This window comes from Plecotus auritus, assembly GCF_963455305.1.
Source record: "Plecotus auritus genome assembly, chromosome: 9".
Classification (NCBI taxonomy): domain Eukaryota; kingdom Metazoa; phylum Chordata; class Mammalia; order Chiroptera; family Vespertilionidae; genus Plecotus; species Plecotus auritus.
Genome location: NC_137783.1, coordinates 87,184,366 through 87,204,070, shown reverse-complemented (window position 1 = coordinate 87,204,070; position 19,705 = coordinate 87,184,366). Strand labels below are relative to the sequence as shown.

General features: G+C 36.9%; 1 protein-coding gene across 1 annotated transcript in view; it reads left to right on the top strand.

Moving 5' to 3' along the window:
• The window catches only part of CNTN5 (contactin 5), a 1,155,131-nt gene that overhangs the window by 1,097,933 nt on the left and 37,493 nt on the right, over positions 1-19,705 (top strand). Inside the window, exons 20-21 of the mRNA XM_080642588.1 lie at positions 365-599; positions 10,478-10,587. Coding sequence (XP_080498714.1) covers positions 365-599; positions 10,478-10,587 — 345 coding nt within the window. The remainder of the gene's footprint in view (positions 1-364; positions 600-10,477; positions 10,588-19,705) is intronic.

The window sequence follows — 19,705 nt, the reverse complement described above, 5'->3', positions numbered from 1 at the left end:
ATGCTATGTTGGCTTTTAATCCTATATAATAAAAGGCTAATATGCAAATTGTCCCCTCGACTGGGAGTTTGACTGGGAGTTCAACCGCGAGTTGGACCAGGGGGTAAGGCCGGCCAACCACCCGAGGCCCCTCCCCGAGCCGGCCCCACCCCAATCGGCCCCCTCGGGGTGGGCTAGCTGGACTGCCCTGTACACAAATCTGTGCACCGGGCCTCTAGTGTACTATAAAGATTTGAGTCTTCTTTTCTTTAGTTATCTATAATTTTTAAAAATTTAAACTTTTGGAAGAAGTGGATTATTTAATTCATTATTTTGCTTATAATTAATCGCGTTTTTTTTTTGTTTGTTTTTTTTTTCTCTTTAGCCAGTATCTGAAGAGTTTCAGAATGGGGAGGGCTTTGGCTATATTGTGGCTTTCAGGCCCAATGGAACACGCGGATGGAAAGAGAAAATGGTGACATCCTCTGACGCTTCAAAGTTCATTTATCGAGATGAAAGTGTCCCTCCTCTTACTCCCTTTGAAGTGAAAGTTGGCGTCTATAATAATAAAGGGGATGGACCTTTCAGTCAAATCGTGGTCATCTGCTCAGCTGAAGGAGGTCAGTTTCTTTATCCTTATTCTTATTCAATATATTTTAATATTTTATTTTGCTATATGGGTGAGATATCATTGTACAATTATAAAATACAGATACACCAAAATGAAAATAAAACTCACCTATAGTCTCACTATACTTTTTAGATATATTTTTCCAAATAATTTTCATTTAAAAAAATTGAGCATTCCTTATCTGTTGCTTCATGTTCTTCACTTTCTAATGATATATGGCAAATATCTTTCCATGATAATAACAATATTACTAATAGCTGTAGTATATTCTATTCTCTGGATGGACATTTAACCAACCGTCTATGGTTTGCAATTTAGATAATTTTATATTTTAACCCATTAAATTTATATAAAATAAGTTTAAATGAAGAAACCATTTATGTGAACAATAAATACGTGTATTTATGACTAACGTCATACACACCACATTGCACTGACAAAGAAGTTTCAGACAGGGTTTCCTGTTGGAAGGTTTTCACATGTGACATCTTTCAATCCCCTTGACAATGTTGCCTAATAGGCATTACTATCCCCTTTGTAGATAAAAGAAAATTCAAGTTCAGAAAAGTTAAAGGTCACACAGCTTATAATTGAGAATAAGCTCAGGTCTGTGTAATCATTAAATCCTTGATTTTTTCTGTAGCACACTGCCTTCATATGCTTAATCTCATGTAATTCTTAATATAAAATTATGAGGTAGGCAGGACTTAGCAGGCAGTAAACCCATTACCCAGCTTTCTTCATCAAAATCCTGGGCTTTGTTAAATTTTTAAACAAATATCCAATTTTCTGAATGAGAGAAAGCATGATAAATCTTACCCTAAAATTAGCTTTTCTTCTTAGTCCTTCTATTAAGGTGCAAATTTTCCATTGGCCCTGAGAGTAAAAATAATGCCTTCCATTTCCTAAATTTGACAAATGACTGAGAAAATGTTCCACCAAAGGCAACACTTATTTGACCTTCCAAATAATGATTGTCTTTATAAACTGACCTTTTTACTGCCTTTGTGCCCACATTTGTGATTTAAAAAGCTGAAGAGAATTATTCATCTTTTTGTACTGGAGTTCATAGGAGGATATAAATATGGCCCTTTAAATATTGAAGCACAAAAGTCGGTTCTGATTTATGTAAGATGTAGTTTTTCAAAACAAGCTGCCTTATATTTGTCTAACATAGAGCCAGATTTTGAAGCAGAGGCAGAGAGTTTATCCTAGCATAAGAATGTATCCCAAGAAACTAGAAACACCAATCAGAAAGGATATATTCACCCCTATGTTCACAGCAGCACAATTCACCATAGCTAAGATTTGGAAACAGCCTAAGTGCCCATCAGCAGATGAGTGGATTAAAAAACTGTGGTACAGCTACACAATGGAATACTACCCTGCAGTAAAAAAGAAAGAGTTCTTACCATTTGCAACAGCATGGATGGACCTGGAGAGCATTATGCTAAGCGAAATAAGTCAGTTAGAGAAAGATAAATATCACACGATCTCACTCATTTGTGGAATATAGTGAACAACATAAACTGATGAACAAAAACAGATCCAGAGACAGAGAAGCATCAATCAGACCGTCAAACCTCAGAGGGAAGTTAAGGGCAGGTGGGGGTAAGGGAGAGAGATCAACCTAAGGACTTGTATGCATGCATATAAGCCTAACCAATGGATTACAGACACCAGGGGGTGAGGACATGAGAGGGGGTGGCAATGGGGGGATAAGGACACATATGTAATACCTTAATCAATAAAGAATATATATATATTTTTTAAAAAAAGAATGACCAGGAAAGTGAAGAACCAAGTAATAACAAGGAATTATAGATGTTCCAATGATGTACCCATGCACTTAACATCTCAAATGTCTGATGTGTTTCAGCTAGAGCTGGTGGACCATATTAGTTATAATAACTCTTACAACCAAATATGAGGTAGGAATCTCAAGCCTCAATCTACTGTTCAGGAAACTGAGGCTCAGAGAGGTTAAGTAACATGCTCAAATTGATACAGGAAGTGACAGAGTTGTTAAGTGACTGTAGTTAAATGGTAGACCCGGGATTTGAACTTAAGTGTGTGTAACTCCAAAGCTCATACTTTTAACCACTACCCTATGCTATATCATCAGGAATGTATATAATAATATTTTATTAATGTATTATGTTATTACATATAATAACATTTTGTATTATGTTACACCAAAAATCTATTTTGAACTACATGTTTTATTCAGGAAGTGCTTACTCTTGTTGCCTTAAAATTTCTTCAACCTAATCATCGAGCACATAGCCCCAAAGGTTACATGAGATGAATTGGAGGCATTAGTGCACATGTTTTGTATGTTAACACCAATGCTGCCTTTAAGAAATCCAGATTTGTGCTTTCCTTGTCAACTTTCACTTTGAAATGAAATTATAGCAGCTACCATGGGCTGTTAATACTGTGTTTCCTTACACTTGGAATGGTTTGCCTTTGGGGATTTCTCTTTCAAGCTAGATAGAAAATATGCATATTTTCTTTCAAAGACACTGAGGTTGTTACTGTAACATTTCATAGTAGCACTTCATTTATTTTGGTAGACTGAAATATGAAAAATATCAGCAAATTAAATCTGGATAGAGTTGCCTTTGTTCTGACAACAAAATTCAAACATATATTTGGCACTTGTTCACTAATTAAATTTACTAATTTGGAACTTCGTGTGTAAATATGAGTAAAGTTTTTAGCATCATTAAATCATGTCAACTAAGAAAGGCAGTACAATGGAAAGGAAGAGCCGGTGCCTAGGGTCAGAAGAGCCTGGGTTCAGTCTGCTCACACTAACTGCATCCCAGGCAGTTTACCCATCTCTCTGACCCTTACCTTCCTCCATGTGAAAAATCAAAGTTTTGCCCTAACCTGTTTGGCTCAGTAGATAGAGCATCAGTCTGCTGACTGAAGGGTCCCAGGTTCGATTCCGGTCAAGGGCATGTACCATGGTTGCGGGCACATCCCCAGTTGGGGGTGTGCAGGAGGCAGCTGATCGATGTTCCTCTCTCATCAGTGTTTCTAATTCTCTATCCCTCTCCCTTCTCTGTAAAAAATCAATAAAATACATTTTTAAAAAATCAAAGTTTTGAACTGGAACATCTCTGGAAGCCATTACAAATCTAAAATTGAAATTTTTTCAACTTACTCTACATCCTAAAATACTCGTTTCAATTTTAATTTTCCCCAGGTAATAATAGACCCACTTTTGTTATATACTAAAAAGAAGGAAATCAACACCCTTTTTTAAACACTTGGCAAATTGCTTTACTTGAAGAGGCGTAAAGGTTTTCCAGATTGAGCCATTTTTAAAGAGTCAAGGCCTGTAATAAACGCATAAAATAATATTGGACTCATGCCAGTGCAGATGCCTCCCTCTACCTATGGATGTTCATACAGATTCACAGCGTACCTTCATCATCATGGTCTTGCCCAAAGCCCAACTGATCTGATGGAGACTGTATTTCCCCATAAGACAAATTCTGCATGTTTGTTCTTTCATTAACCTAGTTCACCTCTTTATCACCCTAAAATCCCTCTGTATTTTTATACAGAATAAGAGGAGTGAGATGGCTCTCTAGTTCTGTTTATGGGCATAGTTCTCCCTATTCATATCAGAAATACCCAATACCGCCCTGACCGGTTTGGCTCAGTGGATAGAGTGTCGGCCTGCGGACTGAAGGGTCCCGGGTTCGATCCGGTCAAGGGCATGTACCTGGGTTGCGGGCACATCCCCAGTAGGGGGCGTGCAGGAGGCAGCTGATCGATGTCTCTCTCTCATCGATGTTTCTGACTCTCTATCCCTCTCTCTTCCTCTCTGTAAAAAATCAATAAAATATATTAAAAAAATAAATTCTAAAAAAAAAAAAAAAAAAAAAAGAAAGAAAGAAATACCCAATACCTGCCTAGAGCTGACAGCAAATCAGGAGGAAATCGTGTCCTGGATGCTGAATCAGATGCAGCTAACAGAATTAATGTTGATTGGAGGAAACCACAGAACACAAGGACTACAAGACAGCACTAGTTATCTACCCATTTCCCACTGGCACATGGATGACATCTCACATGCAGAACACACTTCCACATGTGCTGATGTGCATTCCCTATACCCCCATCCTTTCCTTTTCCTCTCAAGAAAACTTATTGTAAGAATTACATTATTATAGTGAAAACCTTGAATGTGATCTGTTATTAAAAGAACTAATCATGTATACATATTGATATTAGGTAAATCCCTTGGGAAATGCCTTGACTCATGACACTGAGGTGACTTGTTGCCCTAGAGTTGTCAGAAAGCTCCATGGTTTCCACAATAGAAGTAACCCTGAATTGCTCCAACAGTGCCAAGCAGCATCTGACATCACTTCCATGCACCCTGCACATCTATCGATTACCTATACTCTTTAAATCAAGCAAGACTTACATGCACGCTAACCCTGACTTGACTTCAGATACAAGGGTATGGCATAATCCTATACAATACCTTCATTTTGGAAACAATTGTAATGTTTTTAAAGATGAGCAAAGTTTCAACAGAAGTGGTATTAAAAATGTATGGTGGAAGTGATAAAGGTGATTTTTTTCTAGATGAAAAATCAGATTGACTTTTACTTCCATATTTCTAGACATACTTATTTGTCAAACTTACACCCATTTTCCATTTAATTCTTATTACCATAGCTTTGGAAAATGGAGATAACCTGAACATTCAATTACATCTAACAGAAAAATATGGGGAAAAATTAATATAGATTAATTATAGATTGAAATATTTGTTTATTTGTGATGAGCTTTAGCTTTTTCTAGTGTTGTGGTGTATTGTGCGTGTGGTTTTTTTTGTTGTGATGTATTTTTGTTTTTTGCTTTTTGTCTTGTATGTAAAATATGTGCTGCTTTTATTTTTATTAAAACCGAAAAACCTCTCCTCCTCTTCATAAAATCATATGCAATTATCTCCTTGCAAATGGAGCTACCACAGCTCAAATTAAAACCCAACATTCATGAGGTGTTATTTCCCCAATCAGTTTTTAGCTGAAACTGAGCTCAGTGGGATTTATGTGAACTAGAAAATTAATAAATTGGCATATTCATTGTAAAATACAAGAAATAATTTCCTGTCTTTGCCAGATGATCCATTTGGATTAGTGCCTGTGAAAGTTCAACTACAGCTGTTCTTCACTGAATTTTTAAATAATGAAACCATAACCCTTCTCCCAAGGAGTTTATTAAACCCTCTTTTGATTAATGCTGTTACCCACTGCTCCTGGGAAGTCAGATGTATAATCGATATTACAAGCACAGCCCCTCATATTACTTGGAGAAGTCCTGCTGCTAGGTCACTTAATACAAATGTATCATCTAAATTCATGAACATGGTAATGCTGTTCCAAATTTTCAATCTAACAGAAACTGAAATCTATCAATCAGTCTGTCCATTTCCTATGCCAAGATTGGAGTGAAGTTAACCATGCCCTCATTATAATATGAGAGGGAGAGGGAGAGAGAGAGAGAGAGAGAGAGAGAGATTTTCAAGTCTTTGAGTCTATTAAATATAACACAGGTAAGATCTCAGAAATAGATTCTTGAATTTTCATCAAATTACCTGAGTATAATAGAAGTGAGAGTGGCAGGAAACATCCTGTGGTTTATAGATCAGGGGAGTTTTAGAGATGCGTGAATGTGACAGGATCTATGAGGAGCAGTGCAGCTATGATTCTAATTTATCAAAAATTCCATAAAAGATTTTAAAAATTTATAGTAAGCTCATGGCAGGTTAAATAGGAAATGTGGGGGTCTAGGTAGTTTCTGGCAAGACTTATAGAGCCCAGGTGGGGATCCCAACATCAATAGTCCTGAGGGAAGTCAGCAGTGGAAGGGCAAGGAGAAGAGAGAGCAATAACAAAAGGTGTGTACTACACAGACACATACACAGAAGCAGAATAGCATAGTGGTTAGCCCTAACTGCCATGTTCAAAACCTCTCTCCCCCCTCTTGCAGCTGTGTGACCTTGGGCAAGTTGCTTATCCTCTCTGCCCCTCAATTTCCTCATCTGAAAAGAGTGACAGTAGGGTTGTTAGAGGATCAATTAATATATATGAGAAATATGAATAGGGCTTGACACATGTCAAATGCTCAAAAATTGGCAATTATTACCTGTTTTTGCTCCTTATCTATTTTGTTTGTTCTTTTTTAAAATATATTTTTATTGATTCAGAGAGGAAGAAGGAGAGAGAGATAGAAACATCAATGATGAGAGAAAGTCATTGACCTGTTGCCTCCTGCATGCCCCACACTGGGGATCGAACCCACAACCTGGGCATGTGCCCCGACTGGAAATCAAACGACTCAACCACTAAGCCACGCTTTATTTTTAAATTTTATTCCATTTATTACTCTGTCAGTTATTTGGAGGTAATTGGGCAGCAAGAGAGTGAACTATATATGTTTCCTATGCACTCTCTCTCTATGCCTTCAAACTGACTAGAGATGGAGAATGAGCCAGCCACTTCCTTGGTGTCCATTTTATAACAGAGGAAAGAACTCTTCAGACATGAGTTCTAGTTGGGACGCGTGCAGAGCTGGAAGCAGAGTTTAGGTATATCACATTTTTCCTCTGCAAAATGAGGACATGGGTTTAAAACATAGGTTTATAATCCCAAAGCTTATAGAGGTCAGGTAAGAAATAGAAATAAGTGAAGTATTCTCAGTGTGATAAAATAGGGACTAGTAGGGACTCTACAGAAAGAACATGCCCTGACTAATGGGGCCAGCTGCTAATTTCCATCTACCAACACCCTAGTATTCAGGATTGATATTACCCTTCTTTTCCCCAAAGAAGCCAGAAGCTTTTATTTTTTATATGAAATGTTAGAATAAATTAATTTAATGCATTATTTAGGCAAACAAAAGATGACTGGAGACCAACTGCCCATCTATTGTGAGCTTTGATCCAAGTGTATCTGGAAAATTCTTTCTAGTTATGACCTTCCATCATTCAGGGACAATGCGATACCCAAATAGCTAGCTCCAATCCAACCCAGACATACTATGACCCAGTCATTTACTCCTGCCTACAGACAAACTTTATTGTTAGAGCTTGAAATGATTGATTGATTGATTTATAATTTATCTTTATTGTTGAAGGTATGACAGATGTCTCCTTTTTCTTCCCATTGACTCCCTCCATCCCGCTCCACCCCCTCCCAGGCCTTCACTGCAGTATTACAGACAAACTTTTGGATTCACACAAGAATATTCACTTGGCTATAAATGACACATACTGAAACCCTTGGATGTAAACTGACTAAGATTATTATTTCACTTGCTGAAATTTCAAGTTTAGTATTATTTTGGTGTAATATGCCATCTACTTCTGATATTATTTACATCTAGAAGGTGAAACAAATGAAAAAAAATGACTCTTCAGTTCTTGATTTATTTACCCTTATTTAATTAGATGCAACTATAATGTTTAGCCTGCAAGAATGCAAATGTGAAATGTCAGCTTGGGTTTGACCCTGATTTAATATCCTCAGAGCTTATAAATAGAAATCAGGATGCTTGTTTGGGAAATAGGTTTCTGAATATTTATCTTATTTTAACTTTTCTTATTTTTTACTCTTTTAAAACTTTCTTATGTCTGAAAATACTTAAATTTGTGTAGTGCTACAGAAAGCTGATAGAGAAATACTTTCTTTTTCTAGACTTGGAAAGAGATATAAAAGCTGCCACCTAACCACGTACTTTGTGCTTCTGAAATTATTTACCCTCCTGCAATCTCCTTTGACAAAGATATAATTGCTTCAGTAATATAAAAGCTGAAATGAGGCATTTGGCATACAAATCTCTGCAATGCATTCATTTAAAAGATAAGCAAAACTGCTTCCAAATAGCCAATTTACCCTGAGTGGCTGTCTTTGAAATCCGTAGATCATATCCTAATTCCTGGATATCAGGGTGTACACATCTTAAGAACATGAGCATTGCCTTGCCTTTCCTTGCAAAATCAAGAATCTTACTTCTGTTAAATAGCAATGAAAAAAAAATGTTTGCAAGCCTGCCTACCTGAATTTTAGAATAAAATAGTAGAAGCTTTCCTCAGAATTTTTTAAAAATCAGGTAAATGCACTAATAACAGGCAGCTGCAAAGTCAGATGAGGGAAACCACTAGCAAAAGTAAAGAATAAAATATATTCAAAGAGGGACAGAATGAGAAATTAAAGTGTATACCATGACAGAAATTTATGTCAGCTTCCATGTAAAGATGAATATGAATTCACCACAGCACTTTGAATTAACACAATCATAGCATGTGATCTTAATGAATGCTTTACCAAAAGAAAATCATTCTCTGTGCAAACATGTACCTTTGAAAATCTTCTGTGGACTCCTTTTACAATAACAAAGGCAGATGTTTGATTGACATTTCTCAACTAATACTACACATAGGCTCTCCAAAAAGATGTATGACCACCTTCCATTAGAAAAGGAAAAATCTCAAAGAAAACATGGTTGGAATCCTTTCTATATTTCTCATAATGACTTTTAAAAATTTTATTTAGAATTCTGTCTTTGGCATATGGTTACCTAAATCTAAAACAAACAAAAAACAACAACAACAAAACATTTCATCAGAGTAATCTGAGCTCTTACCAGTGATATGGAGTTAATATTAAAGTCTCTACAATTTTTAAGGGATAGTTTTTTAAATCAAATTTGTACAGAATTGTTTGAACTAATGTATAGCCTTTATTCTGTCATTTCATTGAATATGTGTTTGTGACATAGTATTTATGATTCTGCAGTGTCAAAGCTGAAAATATTTTTTTTTCCTCACATCAAGTGCAACCTCAAAGTGCTGCTCTTGATGGATGCCAATCAGACATGGTGCATTTGAAAAAAAAATAGTGAGAAAGGTCACTGAGCATAGGAACAGCCTGTAGACCTTCAGGGACTTTTCCTTTTCATTCTACAGTTGTCTTAAAAGTCAACGCATGCCTTTTAAATACCGTGATTCATAACATATTCCTTATACAATCATGGAAATGTGGTTTTGTGGTTGGACAATAAAAACAACTCATGTAATTTAGACTTTTTGTGCCTGCAAAGGCTAAAAAGCTAAAATAATAAGTGGTATTTTGTGGATGAATATTTTAAGTACCAAGGACTGTGCTCAATATTTTGTATGTGTTATTCCAAAAGGAGGTTTGGGGGGTGGGGGGCTGTAAGAGATCAACCGAAGGACTTGTACGCATGCATATAAGCATAACCAATGGATAAAAGACACTGGGGGGGCAGGTAAAGGTATGTATTGGGGGAAAGGGGAGGCTGGGGGGAGGTCAATGGGGAAAAAAATAAAAATAAATAAAAATAATCTAAAAAATCTCTCAGCTAAGTACTCTTATTATGTCCACATTGCAAGGGACCTGGGCTTAGGAAGAGGTGAAGCTACTTGCCTAAAGGGAAATAAATATATAATGGTTTTGAATGCAAACAGCACAGGAAAAAAAAAAAAAGCCAATCGTGACTCCTACTTCTTTCTTTTGATCATTATGGTAGATGGCAGGCAATTTAAGTCAAACAATTTAACTTCTCCAGAAATGTCCTAGTTAATCCAAGGATAAAGATCTTCTCTGCTCATCTTCCTAGATTTGTCATTTCTTGTTGGTAAGGTTTGATGAGAACTGACCAAAGTATAGAAATCCAAAAAGATCGTCTTTTTATCTTATGTTTTTTGGAACTACCACAGTACTTCATTGCAAAAAGACGGTGGGAAAAGTAAAACCTTTGATAGACATAACTTGCTACCATTGTGGTTTATTATTTCCACTTTCCTTCATACAGAACCCAGTGCCGCTCCCACAGATGTCAAAGCTACAAGTGTGTCCATGTCAGAGATTCTTATTGCATGGAAACATATGAAAGAGAGTCTAGGAAGACCACAGGGATTTGAGGTATGAACAGAATTATTGAAAATAAGCCTTGTTATTTCTGCTGGCATTGTATTCTCCTAAAGAGCTGGTTTGGTGACATTATAACAGAATTACATTCCTTTGAAATTTTTCTTTGTGGCAAAGAAAGTAAGAAATATACTACTTTATGGACATGTATTATGTTGCTCATTAGCTGGCTTATTTTTTGTACGTTTCCATAGCACCATGCAAAGATTTTTTTAAAAAAAGACAGATGAAAATAGACCTATTTCAATAGCTACAGGTGGCTACTTACTGTTATCCAATTATTGGTTGTTAAAATTTTTTGTTATTTTCCTCTAATAATTAAATGTATAAAACAAGTCTTTCTACTATATCATCCTTGGCAAATCTTACCCCCTACTGCTAACTTCTCAAATTTGCTTGGAGCTTTGTGATCTGTACTTTTTTACTGAAATGACTTTTCATTCCTTAAATTTTTCTATTTTTAAACACAGTTATGTCAGCCTTATAATGGTGAACATTTTATAACAATTCATCAACTTAATGAAATGTTAGCCTTCAGGAGTGTGGGCAGTCTGTGAACTTGAATATTCCACAAAAACAAGATCCCTATTCCTCACGTAGCTCTTGTTCTCACCTTCACCAGTCATTGATAGGAAAAGACAAAAAAGAATTAGCATCCAACCCAAGATCTCAGTTGACTTTAAACTTTTTTTTTTTTTTTGCTGTTTTAACCCCACTAAGAGAAAATCATCTTGATTTTTCAAAAATGATCAAGTATAGAACTTGTAAACCAACACAAGCTTTTCCTCATTCTATTTGAGTTTTTAAATAATGTCTGAGAACTATTTGATTAATATACAGCTAGCATTAGAAAATGATTACTGTGATAAACAATTTTTTTACAATATTTCTAAGTTACAGCAAGGACCATGTATAAGGACACATTACCTATACAAAAATCATGGATTTTTCTCTACGGTCTTGCTTCAATTCATTATTTGGTGATAGATAATTTAGTATTTATCTTATCATGATTGCACATTTATTTTATTAAAATCACTCTTTTTCCTATCCATGCTTCAGGGACCATGTCTGATCACCAGGACTGGTAGTACTCGGTTCATGGCACCTACAATATATATTTGTTGAGTGAATGAATATCTGCTTCACAATCATCCTCTTTTAACACCAATATAGAAGATATTGGGGTGCTCTTCCCAGCTCCCCTTCACTGGGCCACTGCACCATCCCCCACCCGCTGTGAGTGCTGGCTAATGGTTCTCAGCTTCTCTCTGGGGAATTGCCCTCTACCGAGGGGCACTGTCTTACCTGGAAAGTCACCTTCCCTACAAAAGGCAACCCAACCCAAGGCCAATGGCTGACTCTGACTGAGAGTCCGCTGGTCCCTTCCTCAAGGAGGAAACAAATTTATGATGCAGTTTATAATTCAGAGCATCGCTGTGTGCATCCTACCAGGGCTAGATTACCTGGGACCACACTCTGCTCAGCTCCCTCTTCTTTCACATTCTCCTTTCCTCCCTTCCTTGCAGTCTACCTGTAAACACTCTCACAATAAATCAAATGCACTCAAATCTCTGTCTCAAGCTCTGCTTCTAAGAAAACCAACCTAAAACAACTCTGTAAATATAGATCCACCTAGATCCCTCAATCGGAGCGTCTAGTGGCTTTTTAGAAAGCCACGGAGTGTGTTCTGGTGTGCAGGAGAATGAGAATCCAGTCTCCTATATGTCAAAGTGGTGCTCCTCTCACACAGCCAGTCCCCCTCAACCTTTTTGCTGCCTGCCCTCAGAGCATGACATTCACATTCCCACCATGATTTATTTACCTGTAATAACAGCTTTCTGTGAGGTCCTGCAAAGATCACATATGATTTAGATTTGTGCACAATTCTTCTCTTCCTGAAAAATAAACCATTCATTTATTAATTCAACAAATATGTATGAAGGTGTACTAAGGACCAGACCTAAATGCTTAGGAATAAAACAATGAACAAAAAAATAAAGTCGCTGTTCTTGTGGCGCTTATATTGTAGTAGGGAGGACAAGCAATAAACAAGCTAACAAATAAGTGTGTGACATAATATCAAGTGATGATAAATTCTGTATAGAAAATAAAACTGGACATGAAGGTAGAGAGTGAAAGAGTCAGCTATTTTTTGAGGTTTGAGAAGTCATCCTTTCTGAGGTTTTGCCATTTGAGCAGAAACATGACCAAATGAGAGAGCGAAGCAGAGAGGGCAGCAAACTCAAAGGCTCTGAAGTCAGAGCATGCTGGCCTTGTTCAAATAACTGGAAAGAAGAGATTCCTGTGAGACAGCAGTGAACAACAGGGAGGTTGGCAGCATAGTGATGGAGAAATCGCCAGGACAAAACCAGGTTACACAGGGTCTTGTGAACTGCAAAAAAAAGGAGTTCAGATTTTATCCTAATTATGAGGAGAAGCCATTAAAGGATGTTAAAGAGTCAAGTCAGGATATGACATTTAAAAGCCTCTTTCAGTCTAGAGGGTAGAGAATAGACTTCAGAGAGGACCTCAGGGGGAACAGTGAAGACAGTTGGTACAACCTAGGTAACAATGAGGTTGCTTTCGACTAGAACCGTAGCAGTGGAGTTAATGAGAAATGGACCTTTTAAGATATATTTTGAATTGGATGTATAACAGGATCTGATAATAAGTTGGAGGTGGAGCATTACCAAAGATAATTCCAGAGATTTTTGACCCAAGAAAGTGAGTGAGTGACATATCAATTACATATATGAGAAATAGAGAAGAGCACATTTTTCAGAGGAAAAAAAAAATCAAGGATTCTGTTTAGATGTGTTAAACTTTATAAGCCTTTTTATTTCCAAAAATAGTAGTCAAGTAGGTTTTGTGTTAAGAAAAAGGTTAGAGTTAGAGCTGTAGCTCTGAGGAATCATCAGTGTACAGATGGTTTTTATGCATGTGCTGGCTGAGATTACCGGGTGCTGATAGGAATGTCTGAGAATTGACCCTCGGGTGCCTCACCATTTGGAACTCAGAAAAGAAAAGGATCTGGCCAAAGAAACTAAGGGAAACACTGAAGAAATTCAGAAGCCAAAAGAGGAATTTTAAGATGGAGTGATCTGAGTCAAATGCTGCTGAGAAACTCAGAAAGATGAGGCCTAAGATTCCCAGCGGGTATGGCACGCAGAGACCCTGCTAACCTTGGTGCTCTCGCCATGATTTACCTGTAGTAACAGCTTTCTGTGAGGTTTCATGGAATGCTGATGATCAAGGCTTGCCTGGAGATCAGGATCAAGATCATTCAACAGTAGCACTCAGAAGTGTCAGAGCACAATGTTTGTGCTAAGCCTATTTCATTCAAAAAGACAAATTATCACAAGCAAAAATGGAATATTTCTAAGGATCAAACATTAATAGGAAATGAATCAAATTCTGGAACTTTTTTTTAAATATATATATATTTTATTGATTTTTTACAGAGAGGAATGGAGAGGGATAGAGAGCTAGAAACATCGATGAGAGAAACATCGATCAGCTGCCTCCTGCACACCCCCTACTGGGGATGTGCCCGCAACCAAGGTACATGCCCTTGGCCGGAATCGAACATGGGACCCTTCAGTCCGCAGGCCGATGCTCTATCCACTGAGCCAAACCGGTTAGGGCTGGAACATTTTTTTAAATTGAAATAAATCAACTCAAATTCTGACAACTATTTTTACATATGGAAACAACATAAAGTTCAAGGGCATAGGAACATTTATGCAATTTTATAGTGCATTATAAATTGTATTTTTAAAAATATGGCATCTTGTTACCAAAGAAATCAATATCTTGTTAATGGGGAAATTAAATGTATACTTTTTATAATCAGAAAATAATTAAAACTTTATATACTTCAGTGGCCAACTATGATATTAACTATTATTTTAAGTAGAATATAACCAGCAGGGATGATTTTTTATTGAGACTATCTCGAAACTGTATAGTTGCATGTAGATTTAAAAATAAGGGTGATGTAAGTAAAGCTTATCAGCATCATCCCCATCCTCTATGTTCTGCATTCTTCATCCCGTTAAGGAGAACTCTACCTCTGTTCTTCACTTTACCTACCCTGGAACTTAGGGCTTTCATCATCTTATTATTTTTTTCTTTTATCAGTTTTCTTTTCTCTTAGTAAATGATCTCCCCAAGTAAATATTACTAAAAGGTAGTAATGCCCTAAAGCTTAATATTTCATCTCACCACTATCTTTCTCCTCTATTCTATCCCAGCCACAATCCTAGCTCCTAGCTATATTTACTAATGGTAGAATTCTAAGCATGGTGACAAAAAACAATATATATATATATATATATATATATATATATATATATATATATATATATATATATATGTGTGTGTGTGTGTCATTTGTTTGGTTATTATTGCAGCTTTACCTAGAATATCTGAAAGAGCTAGTTACTATAAAGGCACTGGGTGCCATTTTGAAAGGAGTGGAGGTGGTTTTCAGGACTACCTCTCCTTTTTTCCCTGAATTGAAATGCGTGAATAAGTTAGAAAAGGTTCTTCTTTTATAAGTATTGTATTCTAATGGGAAGACAAATAAAATATAAACAAGCAAACAAGTGAGTAAAATAAACTTAGATAAGAATACATATAGAAGTTCAAAGGTAGGACACATCTGGTTCCTTTAAGGAACAGAAGGAAATGGGGCTACTGCACCTTGGTGAGCAATGGTGTGAATGGAATTAAAAGTAGTAGGAGAGTTTTGTGGACAGAGACAAATTACGTAGGAATATATATGTTATAGAAAAAAATTATATTTTATTTCAAATGGAAAGCCATTGGGGCAAATGTGTCTGATTTTTTTTCAAAACATGGCTCTGGTTGTTCTTAGTGAAGAATACAAGGAGGGGGGAAAGTTCGGGAGAAGAAGTTAGGAGGTTATCACAATAATCCAAGCAAGAAATGATGGTTACTTAGACTGGGTCCTAACAGTGGAGCAGGAGAAAAATAGACATATTTTAGAGGCAGGTCAGCAGGATTTGCTAACTGATCAAATGTGGATGGAAAGGAAATGGTTCCTACGTTACTGACTTGAACAGATTTCAAGGTAAAAAGTAATTCTATTTTGGCTAAATTCAATTTGAAATGCTTATTAGAAATCTAAGAGAATATGACAGGTAAGCAGTAAAATATGTGAGTTTGGAGTCTAATAAGAGATCAGTGCTGAAAACATAAAGGTGGCAGTCATAGAGGTGGTATTTAAGGCCTTTTTACTAGTTGAAAACACCTAAGGACAAATTTCCAGAAGAGAAGAGGGAAAAGGAGAATATGGGAGGAGGAATGGGGAGGGGTGGTGCTAAGCTATGTCCTGATGCACTCAGCATTTCCATGTTTAATTAGAGAGGAGCAATCAGCATGATATTGGCATGGGGATAGAGAGCCCAAGTATGAGAGGTATCAAAGAAACTAAAATTGCTGATCAAAAAGAAGAAAATGGCCTACTATGTTTACTAAAGCTGCTAAGCGATTAAGCAAGATCAAGACAAATTAAAGATAGTCAGACAGCTAGGTGGGCAGAGATAAGATTATATAGTGATATGGAGGTTATAGAAAGAGTTTGTATTTTATTTTAAACTAGAGGCCCGGTGCATGGATTCGTTCATGGGTGGGGTCTGGCCAGCCCTCCCTGAGGCGGGGGCCAATCGGGGCCGGGCTGGTGGGGGGTGGAAGAGGACATGGGAGGTTGGCCTGCTGGCCCCACCCAGATCGGGCTGGTTGGCCATCTGCAGTGGGCATCATAGCGACCGGTCGTTCTGGTCATTCTGGTCACTGGCTTTTTATATATATAGATGTCTATTGGATTTAGAGGCTACTGTTGATTTTCAGATAACTTCCATAATCAAATGAGAAATAAATATCTTTTATGTTATCAATTTAGTTACTTCAGGCAATAAGCATCTAATACCCTAACGAATACTACTGCTATCTAAATTGTGATTAGTGACAACAGTTTGGGAAGAGAGAACCTCAAATCAGAGCACTCATCCCAGCAACAGTTATATTTGTTGTAGAATACTCTAAGTCTTTTGTCAGGGTTCCAAGGTGTTTTGAGAATCACAACTCTTCAATGTTGGTATCAGAGATAGTGAAGAACCAGACCTAACATCTGAATATGTTTTTACACCTGTCAATGATTACAATGAGTGAGTCTAATTGACCACTGCAGAAAATTATATTCACCTCAGACAAGAGTGAAAAGAAGCTATTAAAAGAAGTCACAATGAGACTTCTATATGAGAAATTTCCCTTGACGTACCCAGAATAGTAGGAGGGGTAACAGAAAATAAGAACAAATTTCCGTAGTTGTGTGCACAGATTTATTTTCTTCTAGGATATGGTTTCTGTTAAGTACATACTCAACTACCATTTTGATATTGGTAAACTGTATCTCTGGAATATGTTGCATTAACAAAGAATAACATCTCAACACATTATCCTTAATAAATAATCAAAGTTGAAGCTACATGTGGTTCACTTGATTCTGAAATCTTTGTGTTTTCTGTTCTACTAGTCATGGAAGGTTGCCCTTCAACAAGTGTCATTTGCAGAGAAAATGAACATTGTCAAGGGCAATAAAGTCCTTAAAACTCTCATATGCTTACCTGATCTCTCACACCCAAATCTCTATCACTTGCAGGAGTCAACTGAGAAGCAGAGTGAGGACAGGTTGAGAGATCAGCAGTCAGGACTGCTGATCCTGACTCTGTGACCTGGATCAGCAAATTTAGATCTCACGTCCCTGATCTGACTTTCTGTGTGTTTTGTCTGAACCTCATTTATCTTTATTATTCATTCATTTACTTAATCAGAGAATACTTATGAAATGGCTGCTATGTTTTGGTGCAGTGTGTGGGTTAAACAATCAGGAAAAATTACACAGTCCCTGCCATTATGAAGTTCACAGTCCAACAAGGGAAACTCTATTTCAATTTTTGTTGTTGTTGTTTTTAGTTTTTATTCCTAACCTGAGGTCTTGATCTAAGTCCTGGTAGCTCCTTTTGCTTGGTCTTGCCTTTTTTTTTCTTGATCTACTCTATAGGGCAGCAGTAAGGCTTTCAGTAGGAGGCTTCCCCAGATGCCATTTAATAATCTACCCACAATGACATTTTCATCTTTGACAAGGAAGTCTTAATTGATGTAAAAAATAATGAACCAAGCATTTTGATTTAAACTATGTTCATCTGCAACTAACAGCACTTTCAAATACATTAACCAATTAATTCAAATCAAATTGGCTAATTTTTGTTATTAAAAAGACTAATTGCTCTACCTCGTACAGATGGTAGAAATGCTGTGCATAAAGATAGAGTCGGAAGGATGACAGCCCTAGCCCACCAGGACATGACTTCAATGGCAAGGGCTTCAGGACATTTTAGTAATCTCATCCCTTTTAATTGCTAAGTGAGTCCACCCATGGGCATTTTTAAATGTCACAATTAGGCTAGATTAGGATTTTGGTATGAAAGGAAAACAATATGGTCTTTTCAATAAGCTTTTAAGGCTGCTTTCTACAAGTCTACCACTACCTCACAAAAATGGCCATCTGAGAAAATAAAAAAGAATATGAAATCACAAATTGAAACACCAATTCATCTAATTGTATTTTACAAACATTTAAACAATTTTGTTGACATTCTCGTAGAACCACCATTTGAAAATTTGAATTACTTACATGTGAGTAGCTTGAGATTTCATGGCTGCAGAGACTAAATATAGAAAGCTCTGGCGTTGAGATATGTGAAATTTCTAACTTATGACAAGCAGCATGATTGAAAATGAGCTGTATTTATTGAATGTCTGACTCATGAATAAGCATGACTGTCCCTTCTGTATTGCCATTCATGTCATTGGCCACTGTACATAAAGTATTAGGTTCAGTTTTGAATTTATGAAGCCACCAGCATTAAGGGTCCTGTGAATGGTAATTCCTGAATCCTAGAGCAGAGCCACTCAAGGTGTCCGATGACACCGTGGTTTTTTGTGCATACAAAATCAGTGCGTTTGCTAGTCTGGCAGGAAGGGGGAGTAAAGAAAGATAAGGCCAAATTTCATCATCTTCTCTATGATTTTCCCAGATCAGGAAGAATACTGAAGGTAACCATGTGACAATGGAATGTAAGATGATTCGTGTTTTCATTCCCCCCTTAGCAGCATTTATTAAGTATGAAGCACTGTGCTAGGCAGTAGAAACACAAATATTAATAAGATCTAGCCCTGCCTTCAATCTAATAAGAAAGGATATTTATGGAGAATTTTAATAAAAGAGAGAGAAAGGCATTGGGACAATACAATTCTCATACCCATAATTACCCAAGGATTTCTTACCATTCAGATCCTCTGAAGAAACACCAGTGTGAATAAATGATACCCTAAATGGGTATGTTTCTGTTTGCATGAGCATATGCTTCTGTTCCTAAAATGCCCTCCATTTTTTTAAATAAAATGATAAATCAATAAAATAGTTATTAAAAAGAAAATTTTTCTAGACTAATTTATTTTTAATATTGTTGTCTATTCTACCTGTAAAATAATCCCCCCATGATTACCAAGTTTATGGTGCTTGTACTTTTTGTGGCCATGTGTAAGAGTATTATTAACATTTTTTTTAATGACTGAAATAATTTCAACAATAAGCAACAATGTATTTTTGTAGTGGGGGAGAAATGGGGTGTCCTAGTTTCAGTTCCAAAACTTTTGTGCTTATTATTAAGAGGAACAAAAGACAAAATAACTTATCCCACTTTATAATCCTCAATAAAGGCAGCCCTAGCATCTCCTTTTCCTAGGCCATGTTCAAAACTTGCACATGTTTATCCAGGCGTCCTCAAACTACAGCCCACGGGCCACATGCGGCCTGCCGAGGACATTTATCCGGCCCGCCGGGTGCTGCTGCCTGTCCTGCTTAGCAGCCGACTCGTCCCGGGCCCACAGTGCGCATAGGAATTTGTTCATAGTTTTTTTTTTAAACTATAGTCCGGCCCTCCAACGGTCTGAGGGACAGTGAACTGGCCCCCTGTTTAAAAAGTTTGAGGACCCCTGTTAGACCTTCCAGAGCAGAGGA